Here is a 22671-nt window from a genome sequence, read left to right on the forward strand (position 1 = left end):
GGAATGAGGTAACAATGAGAGCAAAGAGTTAACGGCTCAGCTGGCTCACATTTGACAGTCAAATTGGGTCTGAAGATTATTGGACCAGAGCTGAACGTTGAAGTTTTTTGACACCTTGATTTATTGGAATTTAATCGCATACTTTGATTTCATCAACTCATTGAATGTGTGTTGCTACAAAAAAAGCAGTGTAGGGAGATACTGAGACGTTTTGATAACCAGAGCCACACAGCGCAGCGTGATACTTGCATGTGTCTGCATTGCAACATGAAAGTTTAGGGGCCTTGGATGCAGCCCTACCTGCAGTCTTTTTTGTCCAGACACAATCCTCTCACGGTGCATCAGGCCTGTTGATCTTTCATCTTTTGTATGGCTCTCATGCTGTGACACTTTAAGGAGATGTTCCTATCCTAAAGCCAACTTTTAAAGCCTGCTGACCATTTCTGGAAACATTCTGGGATGATGATGATGTTCCAAAGCACGAAGGAGGACTTTTCTGACAGCCACACCTGTCTAGAAGGTTTAGGCAGATGAAGCATTGCAGGTGATGGTAAACACATTAAAATTACTATGAAGTTATAGCACTTAGAAAAAGCGAGCCAAAGCCCTTTACGCAAATATGGCCCTGGAAGAGAGTGAGAGCTTTTGATGTCGGTCTACAGCACTTGTTGATAGCGCAGGGAGAGGCGAGGCCCGGGCAGGTCGTGACTAGCAGTGATAGGTTGTTTGATGTTGGACTCTACCCCCCCCCTCTTGCAATTCTACAGACCCAATCACAATCTATCTGCAGGCTATTGCAAGTTTATTAATCCTTCTGATGTTTTTTTCAATCCCCCCCCCCCACACTTTTTTTTATTTTAATTTTTTTTTGCTGTCACTGAATTCCTACATGCCAAAACGAATCTTTTGGCAAATAGCTTTCATCCTGTTTTGCACAATGAGGAGGAGAGGGGATAAAACCCTATGAGCCACAGACGGAGTATCCTTCTGAAGCACAGCCCATAAATGAAAACTGTAGCATGCGACCGCTTATCTCTTCACTTATTTCTACTTGCCAGCGTAAAAAAAAGAGAGAAAGAAAAACCCCTTTGAACTCACAAATTCATTGTGCAGGAAGCAAATCCTCCTTTTGATTCACTTTGGCATTAATATTACTAAAAAGATAGAAGTGGCACTACCTTTCCCTCTAGCGCTTTCTTTGTCTCCAATGCTTCATTTCTAAATCCCGCTCCATTGATGTTGGATCCCTCTCATTATTCCTTCATTTAGCGCCTTGATCAGTAAATCATCTCTTTATTCAAACACGCAAACCTGCATGCGACTGGCGGGCAGATTGCACGTCTATAGATTGATGAGAGGGCAGCGATGCCCGCATATTGGAACAGAGTGGTTACTCATCTACCTGATATCAAAGGCATCCCCTCTCATTAAATGTTATGCTCTAATATCAAATATGCACCATTTATTCTAATCTGTTCTAATTGCAGCTTGGCGGCAGATAGTTTGAAGCAAAACTCTCACCAGTAATAATACCACCTCCTGAAAACCACTTTAGAAGGCAATAGTTTCTCTTTGCCTTTCCTCATGCTCTCATGCTCATCTTGTCATCATCTGCAGCATCACTTGCCTGCTAATTACAGAGCAGAACTCAGCCCATTCAACATGGCCTGACAGGTAAAGAGAGCCAGAGGTTTTATTTAAACCCTGTGTCAATGTTGGCTTTGCCTCTTTTGATAAACATTAAAAATAAAAAGTGAACGTGATAAATATGGTGCCAACTCCTGTTATGAGTTTTACAATGATGTGTCGATCGCTCTGAATGAGCTTTTCTCGGGGCTGTGAGAGGCCTTTCATGTGTTTTCAGGACACAATATGAATCAAAGCCACCTGCAGGAGAACAGAGAACTGTTGAGCGAGGGCCAGCGCTGCCCTGCTTGTCTTTCATTTCCGTGATAAGATTGTCTCCTGAGCTGGCCAGGCACTGTATGCAGCCCATAACTGGAACTATCTGACACAACAGTTCAACTTTTCCTCTAACTGTTGCCAACATTGGATTTTGTCTGCTTGTATTTCTCTCCTATAAACACACACACACACACACACGCTGGTTTCCATGTCTATATTTTACTCCAATAATTTCAGGGGTTAACACCAGGTTAAGTGGTTTACCCTCAGGCTGGACCTCCCGACAGAAGGGTTAAGGTCATACATGAACAGATACTTCCAGACTCACCACCACATAAACCACGCTCTCACCAGCAAGGCCTGCTCATCCCCTTCGTTCCTTTCCGTTTAGCAGCTAACCCCTCAAAATGTGATGCTACACTTCAGTAAAGCCCTCGCTGTTCAGATCAGGGTGGTCTCACCTTTGTTACCATGTGTCACACTTCTCTCCCATGAGTTTGAACTGCATTGGTCTCCGTAAACTATCCATGAATCACTGCAATAACGCTGAATTATAGGCTGAGGTTGATTTTTTTTTTTTTTAATCTTCACAGTCACGGGGCCAAGAAAAATTCGAACTATCCCCAAATCAAATTAAAAGAAAAAACAGTTGGAACCACAGTTTGACAAGAGCAAGGCGCCTTTCATTAGAATGAGATTGATGTGGAACGACTAGGCAGCTAAGTGTGGAACATTCACTCATTGTTACTGTAATATCCATTTACAGACAAGTACACACATAAGTACACACACTGATATAATGGAAACAGTTGTTCAATGGCAACTGCCGGTGTTCTGTTGATGTTTATCAAGGCATCTGAAAATTTTTCAATATCCATCTTCACTTTTGACATACCGGTAATTATCCATTTGACAAATGAAGGCGGTAAAAAAAAAGGAATAATTCCACTCTCATGCTGTTTAGGCTCAAATTTGGAGAGCTAATAGAGAAAGGCTGGTTGGCAGTATGACATGAACACTATGGCCTTAACTACAATGTTTGTTTTCTAAAACTCTAAATTACTGGCCCTCCTCATCCCCCCAGTGAGAAGACATTTATTTTCCTTTGGTGCTACCTCTATCTTTTTTTCCTCCATCCAATGCGTCTGTAACTAATTATTGAGTTTGAACAGGGACCAAAAGAAGCCACTTAGAGGTCTTTGCAGAAAGCAGCTCAGGTCTATTTCACTGGTGTGAAGTCAGCAAGGCCTGAAGTGGTTACCTTTGATGAGGCAGCTATTGCAATGATCTCCAGCAACTAACCTTTGCAATGGTATAAACTAAAATGATACTGACACTGCAGACTAATTGATCTCTGTCGGACGACGAATAGACATTGTTTGGGTTTGTGAGCTTTAGGTTGCTCATCCAAAAAGCCACATAAGTCAAACTAAGGAGACGTTTCACCTCTCAATGAGGAGACCTCATCAGTCTCGTCTAAGATTCTAGAATTATTTTTACATCTGGAATTGTGCCTGTGCTGTAACATGGGAGTGTCACTTTAAGAGGGAGGGACACGAATGGCATGATGGGAAAAAGAGTCCAAAAGGTGTCTTGTAGTACGCAGGAGACAAAAATATTACTTGACGTTACTGAACCGAGGACTGTAATTAAAAGTTGCCAAACGATGATGAACGTGAGCCCAGTCGTTCATTTCATTTCAGGGGTGCAACATAAAAGTTGTATCTTTTCCCGTTCCGGAGCAGCAAGCTAGAGCAAGTTTGGCCCCTCTGATCCGGAAGCCCTGTTTACTGTCTCACAAGAACGAATAGTCTATTGGAAGTGAGGGTCTGCAATCTCTGATTGTCTTTCTAGTTTATTCTTATAACATTTGTGTATGCATCTGATTCTTTGGGATGTGTGGTTTGCAATCACACAGTAATTAGAAAATCATTTTTATTTGATGGACAGACAGACAGACAGATAGATAGATACTTTGAAAGAAAGGAATTAATTTCATTACCCCATCCTTGATGGTATAACAGAAGTAGGCTTCTTAACATGAGACCTAAATGCTAGGCAAATGTCACCTACAAAGCAACATAGTGAAGAGGATGCCAATGAGTAACTTCTACCGTGTGTGTGTGTGTGTGTGTGTGGGTGGTCTTGAGCTGTGAAGAACAAATCTGTGTTTAAACTGTGCTTCCAGCTTGTGACCTTGAGGCTTCCTCTGTTGGACTGAATGTTATTTATTTGGATATCTCATACACACACTCACAAATGACCATTAGGTGGTGTGTTTGACAAACAAACTGATTGGATTGCTTGTGTGAATGTGTGTGGTTTATCTCCCTCGCTGTCCTCAAGGCCTCTCAGAATGGGCCCAATTTGAATCAAGGACATGGAAAATTGCACATGCACTCTCACCCCGCGCTCGTGAGCGAATGTGCACATACATACGGTAGTATACACCTTTTCTCTATATATACCCACATACAAACACACTTACATGCATTCAAGATTTGCCCCTGCACTTGCTGACCCAGGCTCACTCCCATGTATACCTTGAGTCCCTCATCGAAGCTTCCTGGATTGGTTAAGGTTTCAGGGTGCACATTAGGTCAATGGCAACTTCCCTGGAGGGAATACAATACGATATTTATGGGTGAACCTTGAAAAAGGAGCTCCTATTTCAAGTTTTAAATCCAGTAATGTAGAATATAGGCAAAACTTTATGAGAAATTCAAATGAGAGTAATTTTGTTTTTTTAAATTTGTTGTATTTATTTATCTGTGTTTGTGTCCTCAGACGCATCTCAGGGAATCAGCTGAGGTATATCTCAGACCACGCCTTCCAGGGTCTCTACAACCTCAAAGTTCTGTAAGTAGCTTCCTCCTCTCCCGACGTATAACATTCTGCTGGTTCAGTCCGCATTCCCGACACGTTGTTCCACGCTCGTATTCTGGAGAATTGAGCTTAGCACCCATGTCGAATAAAACACACGAGCTGTGCATCACAAACTGTAGTTAAAGTTTATTGGCTGGGGGGGAACCTTGCCTTCATTCCCTGTTTTAGCTGCAAGCCCACAACACACAGACACACATACACACATGCATATATGCCCACGCACACACACACACACACACACACACACACACACACACAGGTGTAATGTTGGGACCTCCCAGTCACACCACCCACTGAGATTACAGCAAGTGACCCAAGAAGAATTCACTCAGAAATTCTAATTCAAAGCTGTTCTCTCAGCACCCATTTTCCTGCGTGTTCATAGTCTTATGATCCATGACCACCGACTGTTAGCGCTGCCATGAAGTATCACATCACAAAAAGCACAAAGTAACATTAAAAGAAACCCTCGCCACTGGTGAGTGCGGGGGTCTAATGAGACGTGACAATATTTCTAGTAGGAGGGTATTAAGGAGGTTTTTGTCAGCTTTGGCGGGTAACTCAATTCCCGGTGGATGCTGGATTAGAGTTTGTCAAGCCCCGCCACGCAAAATAAACTTTGAGTATTGTGATTAGTGTTTTCGGTGAATCTGGGAGATTACCAGGTACAGAAATTACTTTAATTTCACCTTGATGTTGCGAAATTCACTTAGACAGTCATAAGTCCTGATCCGTTATGCCAGTACTGTGGGAGCACACACACACACGCACACCCACGCACATATACTAAAATGCATGCAAGTCTGCCAACCTTCATGCTTCACACTGTATCGCCCTAGCGGACGTTCAACGGTCTCTCTGACAGCGGAGCAGCTGAACTGTTGTGTTCCCTCGTCAGTGTATTCGTTAAAGTCGGGCCATGTCAAACACAAATGGGCCGGTGACCTACCGTAGGGTAACCACAAGGACCCTGCTGATAGAAAACACACACACACACCTAAACAAACACAGAGGAGGTTATAAACTCTACAGTGAGTCTCCCTGTCGGGAATTTCTTTGAAACAGGAAAAGACTCAATTAGGTGTATTTATCATGGCATCATCATCCCAGTGGAAAAATTCCCCCTGATTGTCTCTAAACCTGAGCAGCATTTCTTCTACGTTGAAGCAATCACTGCACATTACACAGGAGATCATTGTGAAACACACTGGACTGTGAAAAACATGTGATGCAGCGAGTTAACTAAATACGTAGAGCTACATTTGCTCTGTTGAGATGTCTAATGCCACCATTGGCTTCATGTTTTTATAATTGACAAAAGGTAAAAGATAAACGAGAGTCAAGCCAAGTTGTTTGACACGAGGTCTCAAAAAGGCGGAATACTGTGGCACCATGATGGTCCCGATAAAAGCACGACACGCGCCTCTGCGCTGATATCAAGGAAGCCAGTCCTGATAAAAGCTGGAAAGCAAAGAGGGAGCGAAAGACAGTGAGAGCAAAGGAGCCTATTGTTTGTTCTCCACTTCCTCTTTGCTATTTGCTCCATTTGTGTGTGTGTGTGTGTGTGTGTGTGCATGACATCAGCAGCCCACCCAAGGAGCTTCTCTTTCTCTTTTCATCTACCCTTCATTTTCTGCTTCTCCTCAAGCTTTCACTGGCCCTTTCCTCCTTGTGTCAGATTTCCCTCAGGACGGAATTATTTATTCTGCTTGATGTACCCTCACGCACGGCACGTAATATCCAACACATTTAGACATATTAATCCTGAAGTTTTATAATCTGTGTGTTTCAGGATGCTGCAAAATAACCAACTGGAGCGGCTTCCGAATGATGCTCCATGGGACCTACCCAACCTATTGTCCCTGTGAGTCTCTTTCTCTTTCTCTCACACACACACTCACACATGCACGCACGCACACGCACACACGCAGTAATCATGCTACTCTATCTCATGCAGCAGTGAGGCCACCCACCCACACATCTCAGCTCTAACCGCAATGCAGGTGTAGAAGTACCCCTGATATATTACAGACCATACCCCAATAGTGCTGCATTGAGCGCTGCCTGATGGGAGTCACAGCCTGACTGTGTCAGTGCAGTTCACGATAGCATCTGGAAGCCATGAGGGAAACAGCAGACACTGCAGGCCAGAGAGAGCATCTCCAATGAGCTGTGAAACAAGCCCATTTTCCATCAATTCTCTTCCTCCTCCGCTCCTCTCCTCCAGAGCTCTCCCACCGCCCACACCGATATCCCCCTGACTAATGAGAGCATTTGGTGGCATAATTGTTTCATCCGTTGGGTCAGCGTACATGCAGCGTGTGTTTTTTTTGTATGTGTGTATGTGTGTGCGCACACGAGAGAGGCTGTGTCAGCACGAAAGAGAACCACCTGCTTTTTAATTCCTCACAACTACCCGTCCGTCCCAGCTGCGCCGCACACGTACTCCACCTCCCTGTTTTCCATAATTCTGTGCAAATATCCATAAAGCCATTTCATTCAACACACACACACAAATTAGGAGGGAGGGGTGTGCACATTTAACTCCTACCTTCTACCACCTACAGCGTTTCCCTGTCTGGTGTACAACAGGCCTGCTCTCCTTCAACGTAGTCACTGAGCTGGCACACACACACACACACACACACACGCACACACGTGTGTGTCTTGAGTGCATGCCTAACCTCACAATTTTCTGACAATGATGATGTCTCTGTCTATGGCATTGTTCTAAATGTGTATGTGCTTGTACACAAGATTGTGTGTGTGGTCTTTCAATTTCCTCACATAGATATGGTTTCAAGTAATGAAAACACACACACACATAAAAGTGCACGTGTACATGCGCACTCACACACACACCCAGAGAGAGACGCACCATGTCATTACAGTAATGATAAGCTCGGCAGAGGAGGATTACGGGAAAGGCTTTGGAGAGTGAAGCTTGTTGGCGCCTCTCACCAACATAAACCACATCAGGTAAAAAGAGCGACGGCACATTGGCTTTAAAGGAATATAAACGTATAAAGGAGGATTTCACGTGAAATAAACCACGTCTTAATCTTGGACAAGAAAGATCCTTTTGTCAGCAAAGAACTGAAACCAAGTCAAGAAATGTGTCTCAGCATTCTGAACGTTGTTTAGTCGGGTGCCTTCACAAGCAGACGGTTGTTTTGGGCCCTAAAACCACAGGCTGGGCAGCGTAATAAATGAAACGGCTTTAATTTGAACCCCAGGTAGACAAACATCCTTCCTGAAGTTTCCGGTTTGTGTGAAATGTTGGCCGTCTAGAGAATCGGAGCAATGAATCTCCGGGATCATTAAAGAGAACGTTGTCTTCTAGCCTGTATTTCTCTCCCATGTATTTATCAAACTTTGATGTGAGGAATAGGAAGTAGTCGCTGCTTTATTGGCTTCTTTGGAACATTCCTGGTCCTGTCTGGATTGTAAGTCCACCCAAAGGAGCAATTATCGTTCTGCCCTGGAGAACAAACCGAACGGTTGAAGGATCTTCCGTAGCTTTCATCCTGAGATTTGTTGCTGGTTGCAAAATACAGGATGTACAAGAACAATATATAGCACTTAAAAATTAAAATTAAAATTAAAACTTGGATGGCAAAAAGATGAAATTTGTAGTTTGAAGGTGCCTGTATTTGTATGCACATGCACTAGCTTGTGTGTATTTACGAAGCATGAAAGAGGGTGTTTCCTCCTGTATGCAATTGCCTCTCCTGATGGAAGAGCTCCCTGGGGAGAAGAGCCCAAAGTTCAGAGGTCAAGTTCAGATTTCACTTTGATGATGCTGTTTGTTTGGTGAAGCCTCTGAGGGTTGAGGCCGGCTGAGCAGGAGCTGCGGTGTGAGAATCAAAGTACTGCAGTCGAAGATTGATAAGGGAGGATGTTTGAAAGACGAACAAGAGTTAAGCAGTGAGGAGCGAAGGGGTCCGCAGCATCCGGGCGTGCATCAGTGAGGAGTGTGGGAGGGGTCAGAGGGAGGAGGGAGGAGGAGGAGATTAATGAGTGAATGAATGTGAAGGGCCAAGGAAAGAAGAATAGCAGGAGGAAGTGGCCTCAGCTCGTCAACTATGCCCCGAGGGGATCATTCATCACTATGGATGTGTTCATTTATGTAGCGTGTATGTGTGTGTGTGTGTGTGTGTGTCACAGTCCAACACTCACTGTCTGTGGGTGGACAGACACCAAAGGACAGAGGGGACAAAGGTTTTTCTTTTTAGGTTTCATATGGCTAAAGAGATGAAAGCACATGTGTGTGTGAGTGTGTGTGAGTGTGTGTGCATCCGGTCGCTGAAAGGTGTTGTGTTTGTTATGCGAGTGGTGGAAACGGCAGTGACTGACGGCAGCAGCAGCAGGACACACTGGGAGTGAAGCAGGGAGGAACAGCTGAAGATGCACCTTTAAACATTTCTTCTTTCCCAGACGGCGAGGGAAGTTGGCTTAACAACACTCGAATAAAGTGAGGTGGAATAAAACCGACTTTGTGTAACTGTTTCTACACGTTGGTTCCCACATTTCCCTCATCCTACATTTCATGCATGCCTGTGCTGGTGAGACTCGACGCAGCTAAGTAAACAGGGAATAAATCAAAAATGAGGAGCCTCTAAGAAGCTCCAGAAATAGGAGAAATAATTTAGGATGCGTAATTATCATAGGAACCTTCCTGAAGGTAAAACTGTTTAAAAGCTATAACACACACGACATCTTAATGCACACACAAGCATAGATACAAAGGCACATAAGGAAATATGCTATACGTTGACTTGGTGATATATCACCCCTGCAGGCGCCTTGATGCTAACCTGCTGTCTGCGGTTGCTGCCGGGGCCTTTCGAGGGGTTGGCTCTCTCAGACACCTTTGGTTGGATGACAACTCCCTGACAGAGATCCCGGTGATGGCCCTGGACTCCCTGCCCTCGCTGCAGGCCATGACCCTGGCCCTCAACCAGATCACGCACATCCCAGATTACGCCTTCACCAATTTGTCCGCCCTTGTCGTTCTGTAAGTGACGTCTTTATTTGTTCTTTTTTTTAAATGTTCTCAATTCTGGGTTCCTCCACTTATACCAAAATAAATGATTTGTTCCGTTGACTCAGAACTGGGCGGCGACGATTACAGCGTGGAAGCGTTTTTGAAGAGGTCATTTTTGATTTGTTCAAAAATATTTGTGGCTGTTTCCCAGGCATCTCCATAACAACCAGATCCGGAGCATGGGCGCAAGATGTTTTGAAGGTCTACATAGTTTGGAGACACTGTGAGTGTAACACACACACACACACACTAAAGCAATTTGATTTAATGAGCCCAAATGAGTATATCTGCAGTTTTCCCAAACACTGATTCATGACATATTAGAAGAAATATAACCTTAAAATATTCAAATAACCTCAGCCGCTTCATCTTAGGTGTGTAGAACCTTTTTTTCTCTATGTGCATGTGTGTATAGCTTTGTGCTACTTGGAGCAACTGTAACGGACAAATGTACAGAATATGCCAAAGAATAATGAGGAGTAGTGCAAAACCACACGGTGGTAACGATTAATATCCTAGCAGCAGGTGCTTGGATATTCCTTAAAGCCACAACCAACACATAAACTATAGGAAAGTGAAAATGAAAATGTCCCTCTTTCATTACCTCAAAGTAGCATGAGCCAATCGCTCTGTGTTTTGTAAAAAAGTCATTGCTAAGCAGCACTGAGGTCAAATATGGCTGTGTGTTGCTCCGGGAGAGTTGTTTGAGCCTCTATGCCGTAGTGCCAATAATTAGATGGTAACCGCACACCAATATGGAAACCGCAGGAAACGGAGTCTAATGAAAGAGGTGGAGAAAGCAAGCGAGGGAAAGGGAGACAGCGCAACAGTGTCTCCTGTAAATTCACGGTGGTCTGATGAAAACACTGTTTCGGGTGTGTTAGTTAACAACCTGTTGAAGACCCCCCCCCAAAAAAAACAACTGTTTTTCTTTTTATTAGCGTGTGTGTGGTCACACGCTCGTCCATCACAAATGAGCGGCCCCATTAACACGCAACTTAAAAACACTTATCCATGCTGTGAACTGTGAGGGAACAGACAGAGGAACCATGGGTTTTTAGAGGATGAAGGGGAACTAGAGAATGAAAAGGGGGAGAGAGAAAAAGAAAGAAAGGAGATTCCTGGACTAGAATAGAGTGTGATAAAGTGTTTGGGCCATCAGCGGCAAGGAGAGACAGATGATTCAGCTGGATAAGATGACAGGTGTCATTGACGTGGGGATTGCACTGGTATGTGGGGTTAATCTCTCACTGTGGCCTCGATTATGAGAAATGTGAGAGACCATGTGCATCACCACCACCCTCCCTGACCTCGAGTGCGTATTATAAAATCATTACGATGAGGAGTCTTCCAGGAAACTGATGAAAAACATAACAGCATACGCAAACAAGGCTGAGTCAACTGGGGCAGACGGACGTCTCAAAACACGCCACTGCCGCTTGAGGGGAAACATACATGTGCTGTGTACCTACCTCGATGTATTTCAACAGAGCCTGCTCTGTTGCCTTGTGCTTGGAAAGGAAGTAAGGTGAAGGAAATAGATAAAGTTGACTTGTTAATTTGAAACATCCTTTGAACTGGGTGGCTAAGAATCTTCACAAACAAGTCGTTTAATGGCAAATGCCAAATTAATGTTATTATTGCATGAACATTATCCTTAAAGACATTTCCTGCCGCGCACCCTTTTAAGGAATGGAGATAAAGAGAAAACATTATATCTCCTTTTTGAGCTGTTTCGATGATGGAAATAGTTGCTCTGATACCTCGTTTTGGTGCAAAGTAATCAGAGACAGACCAAACATAATCAGGTGAGGTCAAGGATCGCACTGAAAAACTGCCCGAAGCCAAACATTCTTAAATCTAATCAAATTGATTTGTATTGAGCAAAAACAAATCTTCCATTGGAGGAAGCCAATTTTGCTTGGCTTGAATTCTTACAAATAGCAAAAAGGTCTGGCAGTAAAAGACAATAATGGGCCATAAAGTCAGATAAAAATGTTATTAAGAGCAATGAAAAAAAAGAATGACTGACTTGAAATGACTATTTTAACCTCTTGATTGAGCTGCCTGAGGATTTATAACTATAAAAGCGAAGTGGTGTACAGAAAGTGTCCCAAAACGTCAGGTAGATTCCAACCCAGAAACGTTGTGCTGTGAGGGAACAGCGTTACAAACTGCTGAGGTCAACATGCTCCCCTCGTAAAACGGCACAATGAAGATAAGCAACTTCGTCCTGACGCACCACAAGCATTCTTATTTTCAATATGTTCAAATTATAAAACAGGAAAAAAGTGTTTCGTAAGATTTTTAAATTGGGAAGTTATGCAATGAAGTGGCCTTGCTCTTCAAATAAGGAAAACATTCTTGATTTTCTGCTGGGATATCAAATAAACTACTTTTTACTGATTAAATCGAGCTCAATATTAGCTGGGTTATTGACTTTAGAAGAAAAGTTATGTTCAGTTTGTCAAAATCTGACTATTCTGTAATTGAAACAAGTTTATTTCTTTTTTTTTACTTTATTTAAATTTCCTTTTTGCACCATGTTGGTCAAATCTTATTCAATATAAGCTGGAATGTTTTAAAATCAGATATATTTTCTCAGAAACAACTTTTCTCATGTAATTTATGCTCAAGAAATCTTTTTTTAAACAAAATGAAAATTCACTTTCTTTCTTTCACAAAGTTTTTTTTTTTTTTAAGTTCCTTCAAATGTGTTCTTTGCAGCACAGATCTACATTTCACACTTGACTGCATGTTGACAGATTAATTGGTTTGGCCAGGAAGAGCAATCAGTTAATGAATCTACTTGTTCCATATAATCTAGGCCTTTAAAAACCAACCTTTACCGCTGCGAGCTTCTCAAAGGAGAGGAGAGGAAACAGCTGCATAAACAAGGACAAATGCACTTCCTGAAATCAGAATGTCATTTTATGGATTAATTGTGATTTTCACTTAAGGGAAATAAAATGTTTCCATAAACTTAATGCTTTGGTAAATGTCATTTTGGGTTTATTCCTGTTTCTCTCTCAGGGATTTAAACTACAATGATCTGCAGGAGTTCCCTGTGGCCATCAGGACACTGAGCAAACTTCAGGAACTGTGAGAGACACACACACACACACACACACACACACACACCTGCCTGAAATGGCTATCATGGTTGTGATATCCTAAGTAATCCCATTAAGTGATTTTAATGTGGCACTCGGATACAATCTCTCTCGCCCGAAGCAGGTGCGGCCTACACACCCACGCTTTCGCTCGCTCACTCGCACACACAGACACACACACTCACATACAAACACAATCCATGCCTTTCTTAAGCTTCAGCAGATGTGCATGTGTCACAGATACAGCATATGTGTGCATGTTTACATCTCATTTATCCACAAATCTTTCTCAGCTGTGCTATGGCAGGTGCAATATGACTTGCCTCTTGCTCACAAATGCACTTTCCTCCAAGTCTCCCTCCAAGAATACACACAAACTCAGAAACATATTGATCGCCTTTATGACCGACTGTATGTTTTTATATTTGCAGGGGCTTCCATAACAACAATATCAAAGCCATTCCCGAGAGGGCCTTCGTGGGAAACCCTCACCTCCAAACCATGTGAGCTTAATGCTGCACGTCGCAATGTGCACAAACTGTGTTATATAAACGTGGAATTACTATTTCATGTCAACATTGTACAAAACACAATTAAAAAAAAATGTAATCAGCGTATGTCCAACCAAATTTCCTCGTTTTCTCCAACAGTCATTTCTATGAGAACCCCATCCAGTTTGTGGGAAGGTCCGCTTTCCAGTTCTTGCCCAAGTTGCACACGCTGTAAGTACACAGCCAGTAGAATTCCACCGAGTTAGTCCAGACACCATTTAAATCATCCTCTGTCCCCAGCACTGACAGAGTGGACGTGTGTAATGGCCAACAGAATGCTGTTGTGTATCGCTGTGAGAGAGAGGGAGAGAGAAGACAATTTTAAAGGAAAACGTGTCTGTGTGTGTGTGTGTGTGTGTGTGTGTGTGTGTGCATTGTCTATGTCGATAAAGCTGCAAGAACTTGTTGAATGGTGTGACTTATGATGTCTAGTGAGACAGCCAACACAGCCTGTGTTGATGTTGGAGGAAAACTTTGATGACTGAAATGAGCTGTTAGACACGGCCTGTGTGCACTCGCATGTGGATTTGTACATGTGGGTGTGTGTGTGTGTGTGAGAGAGAGAGAGAGAGAGAGAGAGAGAGAGAGAGAGAGAGAGAGACAGAGAGAAATTGAGTTTTCTGACACATTTCTTCCTGCTTGACTGCAGTTCCCTTAACGGAGCAACCCAGATTCAAGAGTTCCCCGATCTGAAAGGAACCAGCAGCCTGGAAATTTTGTGAGTGTCCTTTACTAACACATCACCACCACCACATACATATGTATAGCATCACTTCACCTAGGGGGGGGGGGGTGCACCACTACGTTATCCCACCACGTACAATTCCAGGGGTTAAAGACATGAAAGAGTGCAGAGAGAGATATAAGGCTAAGCAGGGGAGAGAGAGACACACACAGAACACCAGGACTGACTGTGTGTGTTGTAGGATTTCTAGCAGAGAAGGGGACAGACCGCAAAAAGGATAGGGAGGGGTAAGTAAGTTATGCCAGTCAGTGACAGGCTTGGCGAACCGACAACAGCTCCCTGTCTGACCACGTTAGACTCCAAGGTCTGGCGGATCTGCTCGCTTGCTTGCACTTCAACAATGATCAGACGATTCTATTTTTCTCTGTAGGACACTGACTAGAGCCGGCCTCTCAGCGCTCCCTCTGGATCTATGTGAGCAGCTGCCCCGCCTCAGGGTGCTGTGAGTACATGCACACACACATACACACACGGGAGGAGTGAGAGGTACAAACACTGACACACAAAACCAAACTGTGGATCGCTGTGCCCAGAAGCAATCATTTTGCACAATCACGGTGCTATGAAATCCAATCATCGCTCCCAAGTTATTGTCCTGCTGCCCCCCCCCAAATAATCCTGTCACCCGCCATTATTTCCCACATTATAAATCCACAGCTGGTGACTGCATTTCCAAATGCTTTATGTGTGTCCTTTGTGTATTGTTGCAGGGAGTTGTCTTACAACCAGATAGAGAGTCTTCCCAGCTTTCTGCGCTGCGCTGCACTGCAGGAGATGTGAGTAACCCAATCCCTGAGACAACTGCACATGCGAGCGACTTTTACATTGCACTTCCTTACACGTGTGCGCATCTTTCTCAACAGAGGGCTGCAGTATAACAAAATCGGGAAGATCGAGTTAAGCACCTTCCAGCAGCTTGCCTCACTACGAGTACTGTAAGTCCAACCATTGTTGTAATTGTGAATTGTCTCCCATAACTAATGCATGATTTCATCAGTGGTTCCCAAACACCTCTTCATTTGATGGTTATGTTGTAAAAAAACCAATCTTTATGCAGTAACTAGTAGTAGAATCCCACTTACTGCATAAGTGGGATACTACATAATTTTAAATCCGCTCTAAGACATGCTGAATTTAAACAATTCCCCGAGAGGAAGTCCATAATGTTGTGTTCCACTTTGACCTTTTTTTCTTTTGAAGCAGCGTATCAAGTAAAAAAAAAAAAGGTTTCCGAGCGTTGCTCAAGCGCAACCCATCTAGACTCATTACCGAATGCTGACATCTAGTGGTTGTCAAAACACAACGTTCAGTGTGTAATTGCAATGCTTTTCAGTCCATTTCATTTGTTCTGACTCTTTATGTTCCATCAGTGATCTGAGCTGGAATATGATCGAGTGGATCCACCCGGATGCCTTCGTCTCGCTCCACTCTTTGATAAAACTGTAAGTAACCCCACATGTTTATTTGTACTGTAATACATGCTACTGTGTGACTGTACTTGTACTCTAACATTCTATCTAATAAATATATTCATCATCATCATCACATGTATCGCTGTGACATAAGATGCTTGTATGTCGGAGAACACATTTATTATTTGTGAAATATCTCTGAGCGGCATAGGAGACTCATCTCGGGGTCACGTCAATACTAAATGCATCGCTATGTCTTACAGGATATGTTGTTTTGAGGGGATCTAATAGAGAACATTGTCTGAAAATAAAGAGACAAGTTGTTTTGCTTACCAAAAATGACTCTTAGCAACATCTGAAATGAAACACATTTTGTAAAGTCAGCTCTGACATGCGTGTCTCTCTTTGTGTCACTATTAGGGACCTGACTGAGAATCGTCTCAGCTCCGTCCCTGTCGCAGGCTTAGAGAGTCTCACCCATCTCAAGTTGAGGGGCAACACTGAGCTGTATGAGGCCTTCAGTCCAGACAACTTCCCACACATGAGGTAAAATAGATTGAATTTAATAGTGAGGAAGCGTTTTTCATCACAGTTGAGCATTTCAACATTTCCGCAGCATTTCATTTCAGTTTTGTTTGTTTCAGTCACACAAAATAATAATTTCCATCTACATAAGAAATCGTGCAAGACCAAAACAGGCCGAAGCAAAAGCTTACAATACGCGACCTTCATGAATCACAAATCAAACAGTCATTAATTTAAATATCTTTCAAATATAGACTTGGAGATAATAATTTGTAAAGAATTACAATTTGTCATCTCGACACTAACTTTATTGTTATACAACAGAGTCCCCAAAAAAGACAACAAACTTTGCTGAAGCTTAAAATATTTTTGGACACCTTCTGGGATATTATTTTGTTTTAAACATAATTAGAATTTTTTTTTAATAATAAAATGTCATTAAATTTCATACATTTTGATTTTATAAATATAGAGATAACTTTCGAGAATAGAGAGATTGACAACGTAACTGTAGCATATCATTTCAGAATGCCATTTCACACGCATCATACACGGTGTCGTGCACAATCATCCAAAACCCAAATTAAATGCATTCATAGTGTTAAAAGATATTACAAGATTTTCTATTGAAATGTTTGGTGATTTTGCTTGATATTTTATTTGAACAAACTGCAACTGAAATGTTGGCGTGAAACAATAATCCGATTAGTTTAAAGAGCTTTGGGATGCATTCTAAACTTTAATACTGCTGAAACTAATATTTCTGATAACATTGACCGTCAAAGTAGAGGCATTTGTCAAAGCTCCGTTTTCGGCAAACATCAGTATAGACAGTATCACAGAGCAGAAGATTGATAGGGGGGCAGAGTTCCTGACTTGTCAGACAATCAGATGACTGTCAGCCATTAGTCCAACCCAGTGAATAGTTTATCTAAAAGCTAAGATGGACCTATGCCCCATCCCTCGACACAACAATCCAGAGGTGGATAAAAAAAAAGAAAAGAAAATCTGCATCTATTCCTTTGTAGGAATTGGCAACCTATTGGCTCTTTCCCAACCCATGCCCCTTCCTTATACCAAGCAGGCTAGTAGTGTAGCCTAAAATCATCGCAGAAGGAAAGAGGTGAAGACATAATCACCTTTGCAGAGTTGATGAGAATCACACACGTTACAACTGTAATACCATCCTGTTGCGGTTCTGGCATATTCCTGGCCTACTGTCATCATTGCTGCATCTGTTTGTTGCAGGGTAGTAGAGATGCCGTATGCCTACCAATGCTGCATGTACGGCTCCTGTGATAGCTACAAGCCAGCCAGCCAGCGGGACGCAGAGCAGAGCAATGCTGACGAAGACCATCACAAGAAGACTGTAGCCATGTACCCTGTCCACACTGACACACACTGTAAGAACGCATGCAATTAGGATATGCATGCACTGTATAACACAAAGAATCCACACCCGACAGGAGCGTCTGTGCTAATGGACAAGTTACAAACAACTTTAAATATGATAAAGCTTTGTTGAAACCACACCTACCTGGCAGCTTACATGCACAATGACAATTGCGTTGACCCTTACATACATTACAAATTACAAATTATTAACTTTCATTGCTAAAAAACAAAAACAAAACACTTAATGGCAAGAGAATTAAGGATTTACTCCCTTATTATACCAACTCATTTTTGCCACACTCAATGCAAGATTGTGGACCTCTGATGTTTTACTCTGACAATGTTTGATTCCAGATGACCCTGACCTCGAGGAATTCCAATTAGAAATTGAAGAATCAAAACTGCAAACCAGCATCCAATGCACACCTACCCCAGGTATATTAAGTTATACCTAGAAAAAGGAAGCTGATATCTAATGACGTGCACATTCTTAGCAGGCATGAAATGACAGTCTAAATGTAACCTATAGCTGAAAACGTATGTTTGCAGGTCCCTTCCGTCCTTGTCACTCCCTGCTGGGCAGCTGGTTGGTTCGCGTAGGCTTGTGGTCCATCTCGTTGGTGTCTCTTCTGGGGAACTCCTTCCTGCTCCTGTCCCTCATTGGTTCACCTGGCTACCTGTCACCACTCCGCTTCACCGTGGCCTGCATGGGGGCTTCAAACCTATTGACAGGCGTTTGCACAGGCACCCTGGCCCTTGTGGATGCTCTAACCATGGGAGAGTTTGGTCACCATGGTGCCCGTTGGGAAGGAGGTCCTGGTTGTCAGGCAACAGGATGGTTCTGGGTATTTGCATCTGAGGCAAGCATATTGCTCCTGACTCTGGCAGCTGTGCAGTGTGGTGTCAGTGTGACATGTGCCCGCGCCTATGGAAAGTCACCATCCCTTGGTGGTGTACGGACATGTGCACTCTTCTGTCTTACCCTTTCCCTCACCCTCGCATCGCTCCCACTGGTGGGTGTTGGAGAGTATGGGTCCTCACCTTTCTGCCTTCCTTCACCCGTGCCTTCCCCATCCTCTCAACTATCATCCTCACTGGGGTTTCCTTTGGCGCTCATTATGATGAACACCCTGTGCTTGCTTATAGTCACTGGTTCATACATCCGCCTTTACTGGGAGCTACTTAGGGGAGAGTGTGAGGGCCTTTGGGACTGCGCTATGATCAAACATGTTGCCTGGCTAATATTCACCAATGGCCTTCTCTATGTACCAGTAGCTTTCCTGTCCCTCTGTTCCCTCCTGGATCTCCTTTCTCTTGGAGAGGAAGTGCTTAAATCAGTACTCCTACTCTTACAGCCACTGCCCGCCTGTCTCAATCCCCTGCTCTTCCTACTTTTCACACGAGACCTCTCCCAGTTTTTCTTCTGGCCTCACCCCAAAGCGTACCCACAGCTACGTCGGGACAACACACTGGACTCACTAGTTTCTGTGGAGACAGAGAAGAGCTCCTGCTCTGATTCATTGACACAGGTGTCAATCACTGATTCTGATGCACTCTACAACGGGGTGCCACCTCGCCAACACCAACTGGATCAAGTCACATTCTCCCACTGCTCCTCTGCTCCATCTGTTCCTCTCATAACTTGCCAGATACCAACTCCCACAGCCAGAGATAGAGAAAGGGTGATAGAAAGAGGGAGCCTGACTGACAATGAGTGTGTGAAGAGCTTTGATCAAGATGCTATTCATAATACTCACTCTCTGTGTTGCTCCACCACAACACCATCTCTGACCTCTCATCCGTGAGCCTCCATGCTAGCTGTCTGAATAGCTTGGACACTGGACACAAAGGGTTCATCATGGAACCGCAACAGCAAGACCAGCTTGAGGTCATCAATCCTCAAGAGCCTCAGAATGAATCTGTACAGAGACAGGGGATAAAAGATGACTCAAGACACCACCTAGTGGGCTGTTTTAGTCATGGGCTTATATGTAAAAGTTGTTTCATGCATGGGAAACTAAGAATCGATTGTTTTGCTGAGGAGAATTTATGTACGATCAATACATTTCTAAGTGTAAATGTTTATACTTAAATATGATAAGACAAACAATAAGAGGTTACAGAACAATTTCAAAGAGCAAGCTAACACTTCTTTCTCATAATTATTATTTCTGATATATATCTTTGTAACTGTAAAATAGTTTTTATAAAAATTGTAATTACTTATATGTCAGCAAAATTCAACAGGAAACAGATTGCACATTCAGTTTCATACAGTTTACATGCAGCAGTTATACAGACTGGAAGGGATGTAGCGCTCTTTCTACAGTCATCACAGTAGGCTAGCAATGTATATACAATGTAACTACCTCTGAACTAGCATGGTATGGACTCTCTACACCCTTACAACGTTTGTCTCATTTTATATGATAGACAGCAAATATATAATTTTATATATTAAGAAATAACCATTAGTTTGTAAAAAAAAGAAAAAAAAGAAGCTATTTAGGATGTACATACTTTGAATGCAACTGTTAAACATATGTTTGAATAAAAAAATATCTTAACATATTATATTTACATTAATAATTCTTATTTTTCTGTTGAAGTGAAACACACATTCACACCAAACAAGGAGTGAAGGCTTTTGGGTTTTATCAATTCATGTTGAAAATAAACTTTGACATCACAACAAATAGGACTTTTTCTACATAAATATGTGCACATATTTCTGAGTTAAGAGGCGAAACTTGAATATTTCAATTCAAATTATTTATAAAGTGCCAACTCACAACACACCAGACCCAACAAGCACTAAAGCCGAGAAAGCGTTGGACGTCACTCCCATAATGCCTTGCGACGTAAGCAACAAACAAAACGGACTTATATCTTATAAGAAATAATTCATGCTCTGGAGGTGTTTTGTAGGATTTTCTTCAGCCACAAAGTTTTCCCTCCAAACTTCTCCCTGATAGCAATTAGGTTATTTAATTCACTGGAGTCCACTTAATACCGCAACAGCTTTTGTTGTTGAATGTCATGAATGTACTCGAGCTGCTACTGTAAAAAAAAAAAAAGGAATTTGCTTCAAAGGATTCTCTGTGTTGAGCACTGACATTGATAGATAAGCTATCACAAACGCTGCTTACAGGAGTCACCCTTTTGTACAGATGTGCATTTTATCAACTGCTTTTATTTTGCGTCTCAAACTTAAAATAGCTTTGATATTTCCATTTTATAACAATTCATCTCTTTGCTTTGTTTTCTGTTCTGTTTTTAATTTCAAGGTTCATTTTGATGGGAAGGAAATTGACAAATAATTATATTTTTACTGTCAGCAGTGGATGTATACATTAAAACATTGACTTTAATTTAGAAACAAAACACGCAGTCACTCCTTTTCGGATTGCTTTTAATCTTATTAATTAGCAGTGGCATAAATGGCCTGAAAAGGCTTGGATCCATGCATATTGTCTTCCATTCTGACCCCAGTGAAACCAGAGTCACCCAAAGCTGCCATGAAGTTCTCCACGCGCCAATTCTCCCCTGGCAAAACCCATGATGCAACTTTCTTCACCTCATACAGATAAAGTGTCGTCACCATGAGGCCACCTAAATGCATTTGAGAGAAAAAGAACAATTACGTTTGTAGACGAGAAACAAATACGTTGTTTGACCCATGAATGGAGAAACAGCGGTTACAGTAAATAACAGCGAGTCTGCAGATTAGTGCAACCACATCACACCCTACCTGGTTTCATTACTCGGTGAATCTCGGTGGCTGCCTTCCTCAGGTCTGGCCAGTAGTAGTAGCAGTTACAGTGGAACACTTTATCCACAGTGTTGTCTGCCAGGGGCATTGCGGCTACATCACAATGGTGCAGGGTCAGTTTTCCACTGGACACAAGCTTCTTCAGGTCTTTTTTTACCTTCTACAAGAGAAGAGAATGACTTTGCTCAGATTTGGTATTTCAATTTAACATTTCTCATCGTTACAGAAAGGTTCACAGTTCCAGTGCGGCTAGTTTGGGACTGGAAAGTATTGATAATGTGTGTTGTGCATTCTTGTTTTGTTCTTTGAGGATGGCACAACCTTCAAAGTCATCTCATGTGATAAATACATTCATCTGTTTTTCATACTTCACCTGATGCATATACTCGGAGTAATCCACCCCTATCATGTGGCCTGTGGGACCTGTGAGCAGTTTTGCTGCAGACTGCAGACCGAGTCCTGGCCCGTGACCCACTTCCAGGACTGTATCACCAGGTTCGACCCCTGTCAGCTGCACAGCGCTTTCCTCAAGCACGCGATTGTGAGCTCTGAGCCACAAAGACATCATCCATCCCGTCACTTTTCCCTGAGGACGGCCCAGATGTTTCCCAATTTCTTTACCCAACATCACACTAAAGAAAATGACAGAAAAGTTGAGAGTATTTTAATGCATGGCTCATAATTAATATCATGGATTTACACATTTATGATGGTGGGAAGAAGTCGCAGAACCCGGAGGGAACCCAGACAGACACACGGGTGCATACAATAGTGAAGGATCAGGACCAGGGGGTGTGGATGACGACATCAGCCCCACCATGACAGGAGGGGGAGGGGAACATTTACAGCAATTTATGGGAGAGTCTGACAACTGGATGAGCAACAAGACAAAGAGTGTTCACAATGTTCAGTTCCTCACTTTGTCCCTATAGAACCGAAGTCAAAGTTCTATCTCCTTGTATATCACTTTTAAAGTGTCATTTTAACCTCATTAGGAAGGTGTGAAAAGTTGTGTTTTTGCAAAAACAAAAATAGTCATAACTTGTATAGCAAATATTAACTATTTGATTTGCTTTATGATCTAATTAATAGTTACTTGAACAGTTGCGAATTATGGAATTTCACAAAACAAACAGAGAGTGACAAAGAGAACTTAAGTCATTCCTCGGGACGGGGACTGTATTACAGGGACAGGATCCCCCCCCGCGCAGGGAAATTAGGAGAAACGTCCCGAAAGTCGAACACACAACTGTCGGAGTTCGTACAAGGAATAAAAATGGACATATTTCACCATCCCGACACTCAAAGCTCATCTTCTGT

General features: G+C 42.7%; 2 protein-coding genes across 2 annotated transcripts in view; one reads left to right on the top strand and one right to left on the bottom strand.

The window, feature by feature from the left end:
• Nucleotides 1-19384, top strand: part of LOC137902916 (leucine-rich repeat-containing G-protein coupled receptor 6) — a 32053-nt gene extending 12669 nt beyond the window's left edge. The window contains exons 3-18 of the mRNA XM_068747023.1: nucleotides 4693-4764; nucleotides 6584-6655; nucleotides 9593-9808; nucleotides 9990-10061; nucleotides 12872-12940; nucleotides 13383-13454; nucleotides 13602-13673; nucleotides 14152-14220; nucleotides 14618-14689; nucleotides 14958-15023; nucleotides 15111-15182; nucleotides 15618-15689; nucleotides 16080-16205; nucleotides 17433-17587; nucleotides 17934-18014; nucleotides 18129-19384. Coding sequence (XP_068603124.1) covers nucleotides 4693-4764; nucleotides 6584-6655; nucleotides 9593-9808; nucleotides 9990-10061; nucleotides 12872-12940; nucleotides 13383-13454; nucleotides 13602-13673; nucleotides 14152-14220; nucleotides 14618-14689; nucleotides 14958-15023; nucleotides 15111-15182; nucleotides 15618-15689; nucleotides 16080-16205; nucleotides 17433-17587; nucleotides 17934-18014; nucleotides 18129-19384 — 2614 coding nt within the window. The remainder of the gene's footprint in view (nucleotides 1-4692; nucleotides 4765-6583; nucleotides 6656-9592; nucleotides 9809-9989; nucleotides 10062-12871; nucleotides 12941-13382; nucleotides 13455-13601; nucleotides 13674-14151; nucleotides 14221-14617; nucleotides 14690-14957; nucleotides 15024-15110; nucleotides 15183-15617; nucleotides 15690-16079; nucleotides 16206-17432; nucleotides 17588-17933; nucleotides 18015-18128) is intronic.
• A 1616-nt stretch (nucleotides 19385-21000) lies between these two features.
• zgc:194242 (uncharacterized protein LOC100005854 homolog) lies at nucleotides 21001-21979 on the bottom strand. The gene is made up of 3 exons (XM_068754017.1): nucleotides 21725-21979; nucleotides 21331-21511; nucleotides 21001-21191 (listed from the first exon to the last, which is right to left on the bottom strand). The coding sequence occupies exons 1-3, from the start codon at nucleotides 21977-21979 to the stop codon at nucleotides 21001-21003; spliced, it is 627 nt and encodes a 208-aa protein (XP_068610118.1).
• Between the last annotated feature and the right edge of the window lie 692 nt (nucleotides 21980-22671).

This window comes from Brachionichthys hirsutus, chromosome 2 (assembly GCF_040956055.1).
Source record: "Brachionichthys hirsutus isolate HB-005 chromosome 2, CSIRO-AGI_Bhir_v1, whole genome shotgun sequence".
In the NCBI taxonomy this organism is placed as follows: Eukaryota; Metazoa; Chordata; class Actinopteri; order Lophiiformes; family Brachionichthyidae; genus Brachionichthys; species Brachionichthys hirsutus.

Coding starts and splice junctions, on each gene's coding strand:
- zgc:194242 (XM_068754017.1), bottom strand. CDS start 21,979: ATGTTGGGTAAAGAAATTGGGAAACATCTGGGCCGTCCTCAGGGAAAA. Junction 21,512..21,724: donor ACTCCGAGTATATGCATCAG/GTGAAGTATGAA, acceptor CTTCTCTTGTAG/AAGGTAAAAAAAGACCTGAA. Junction 21,192..21,330: donor TCACCGAGTAATGAAACCAG/GTAGGGTGTGAT, acceptor AAATGCATTTAG/GTGGCCTCATGGTGACGACA.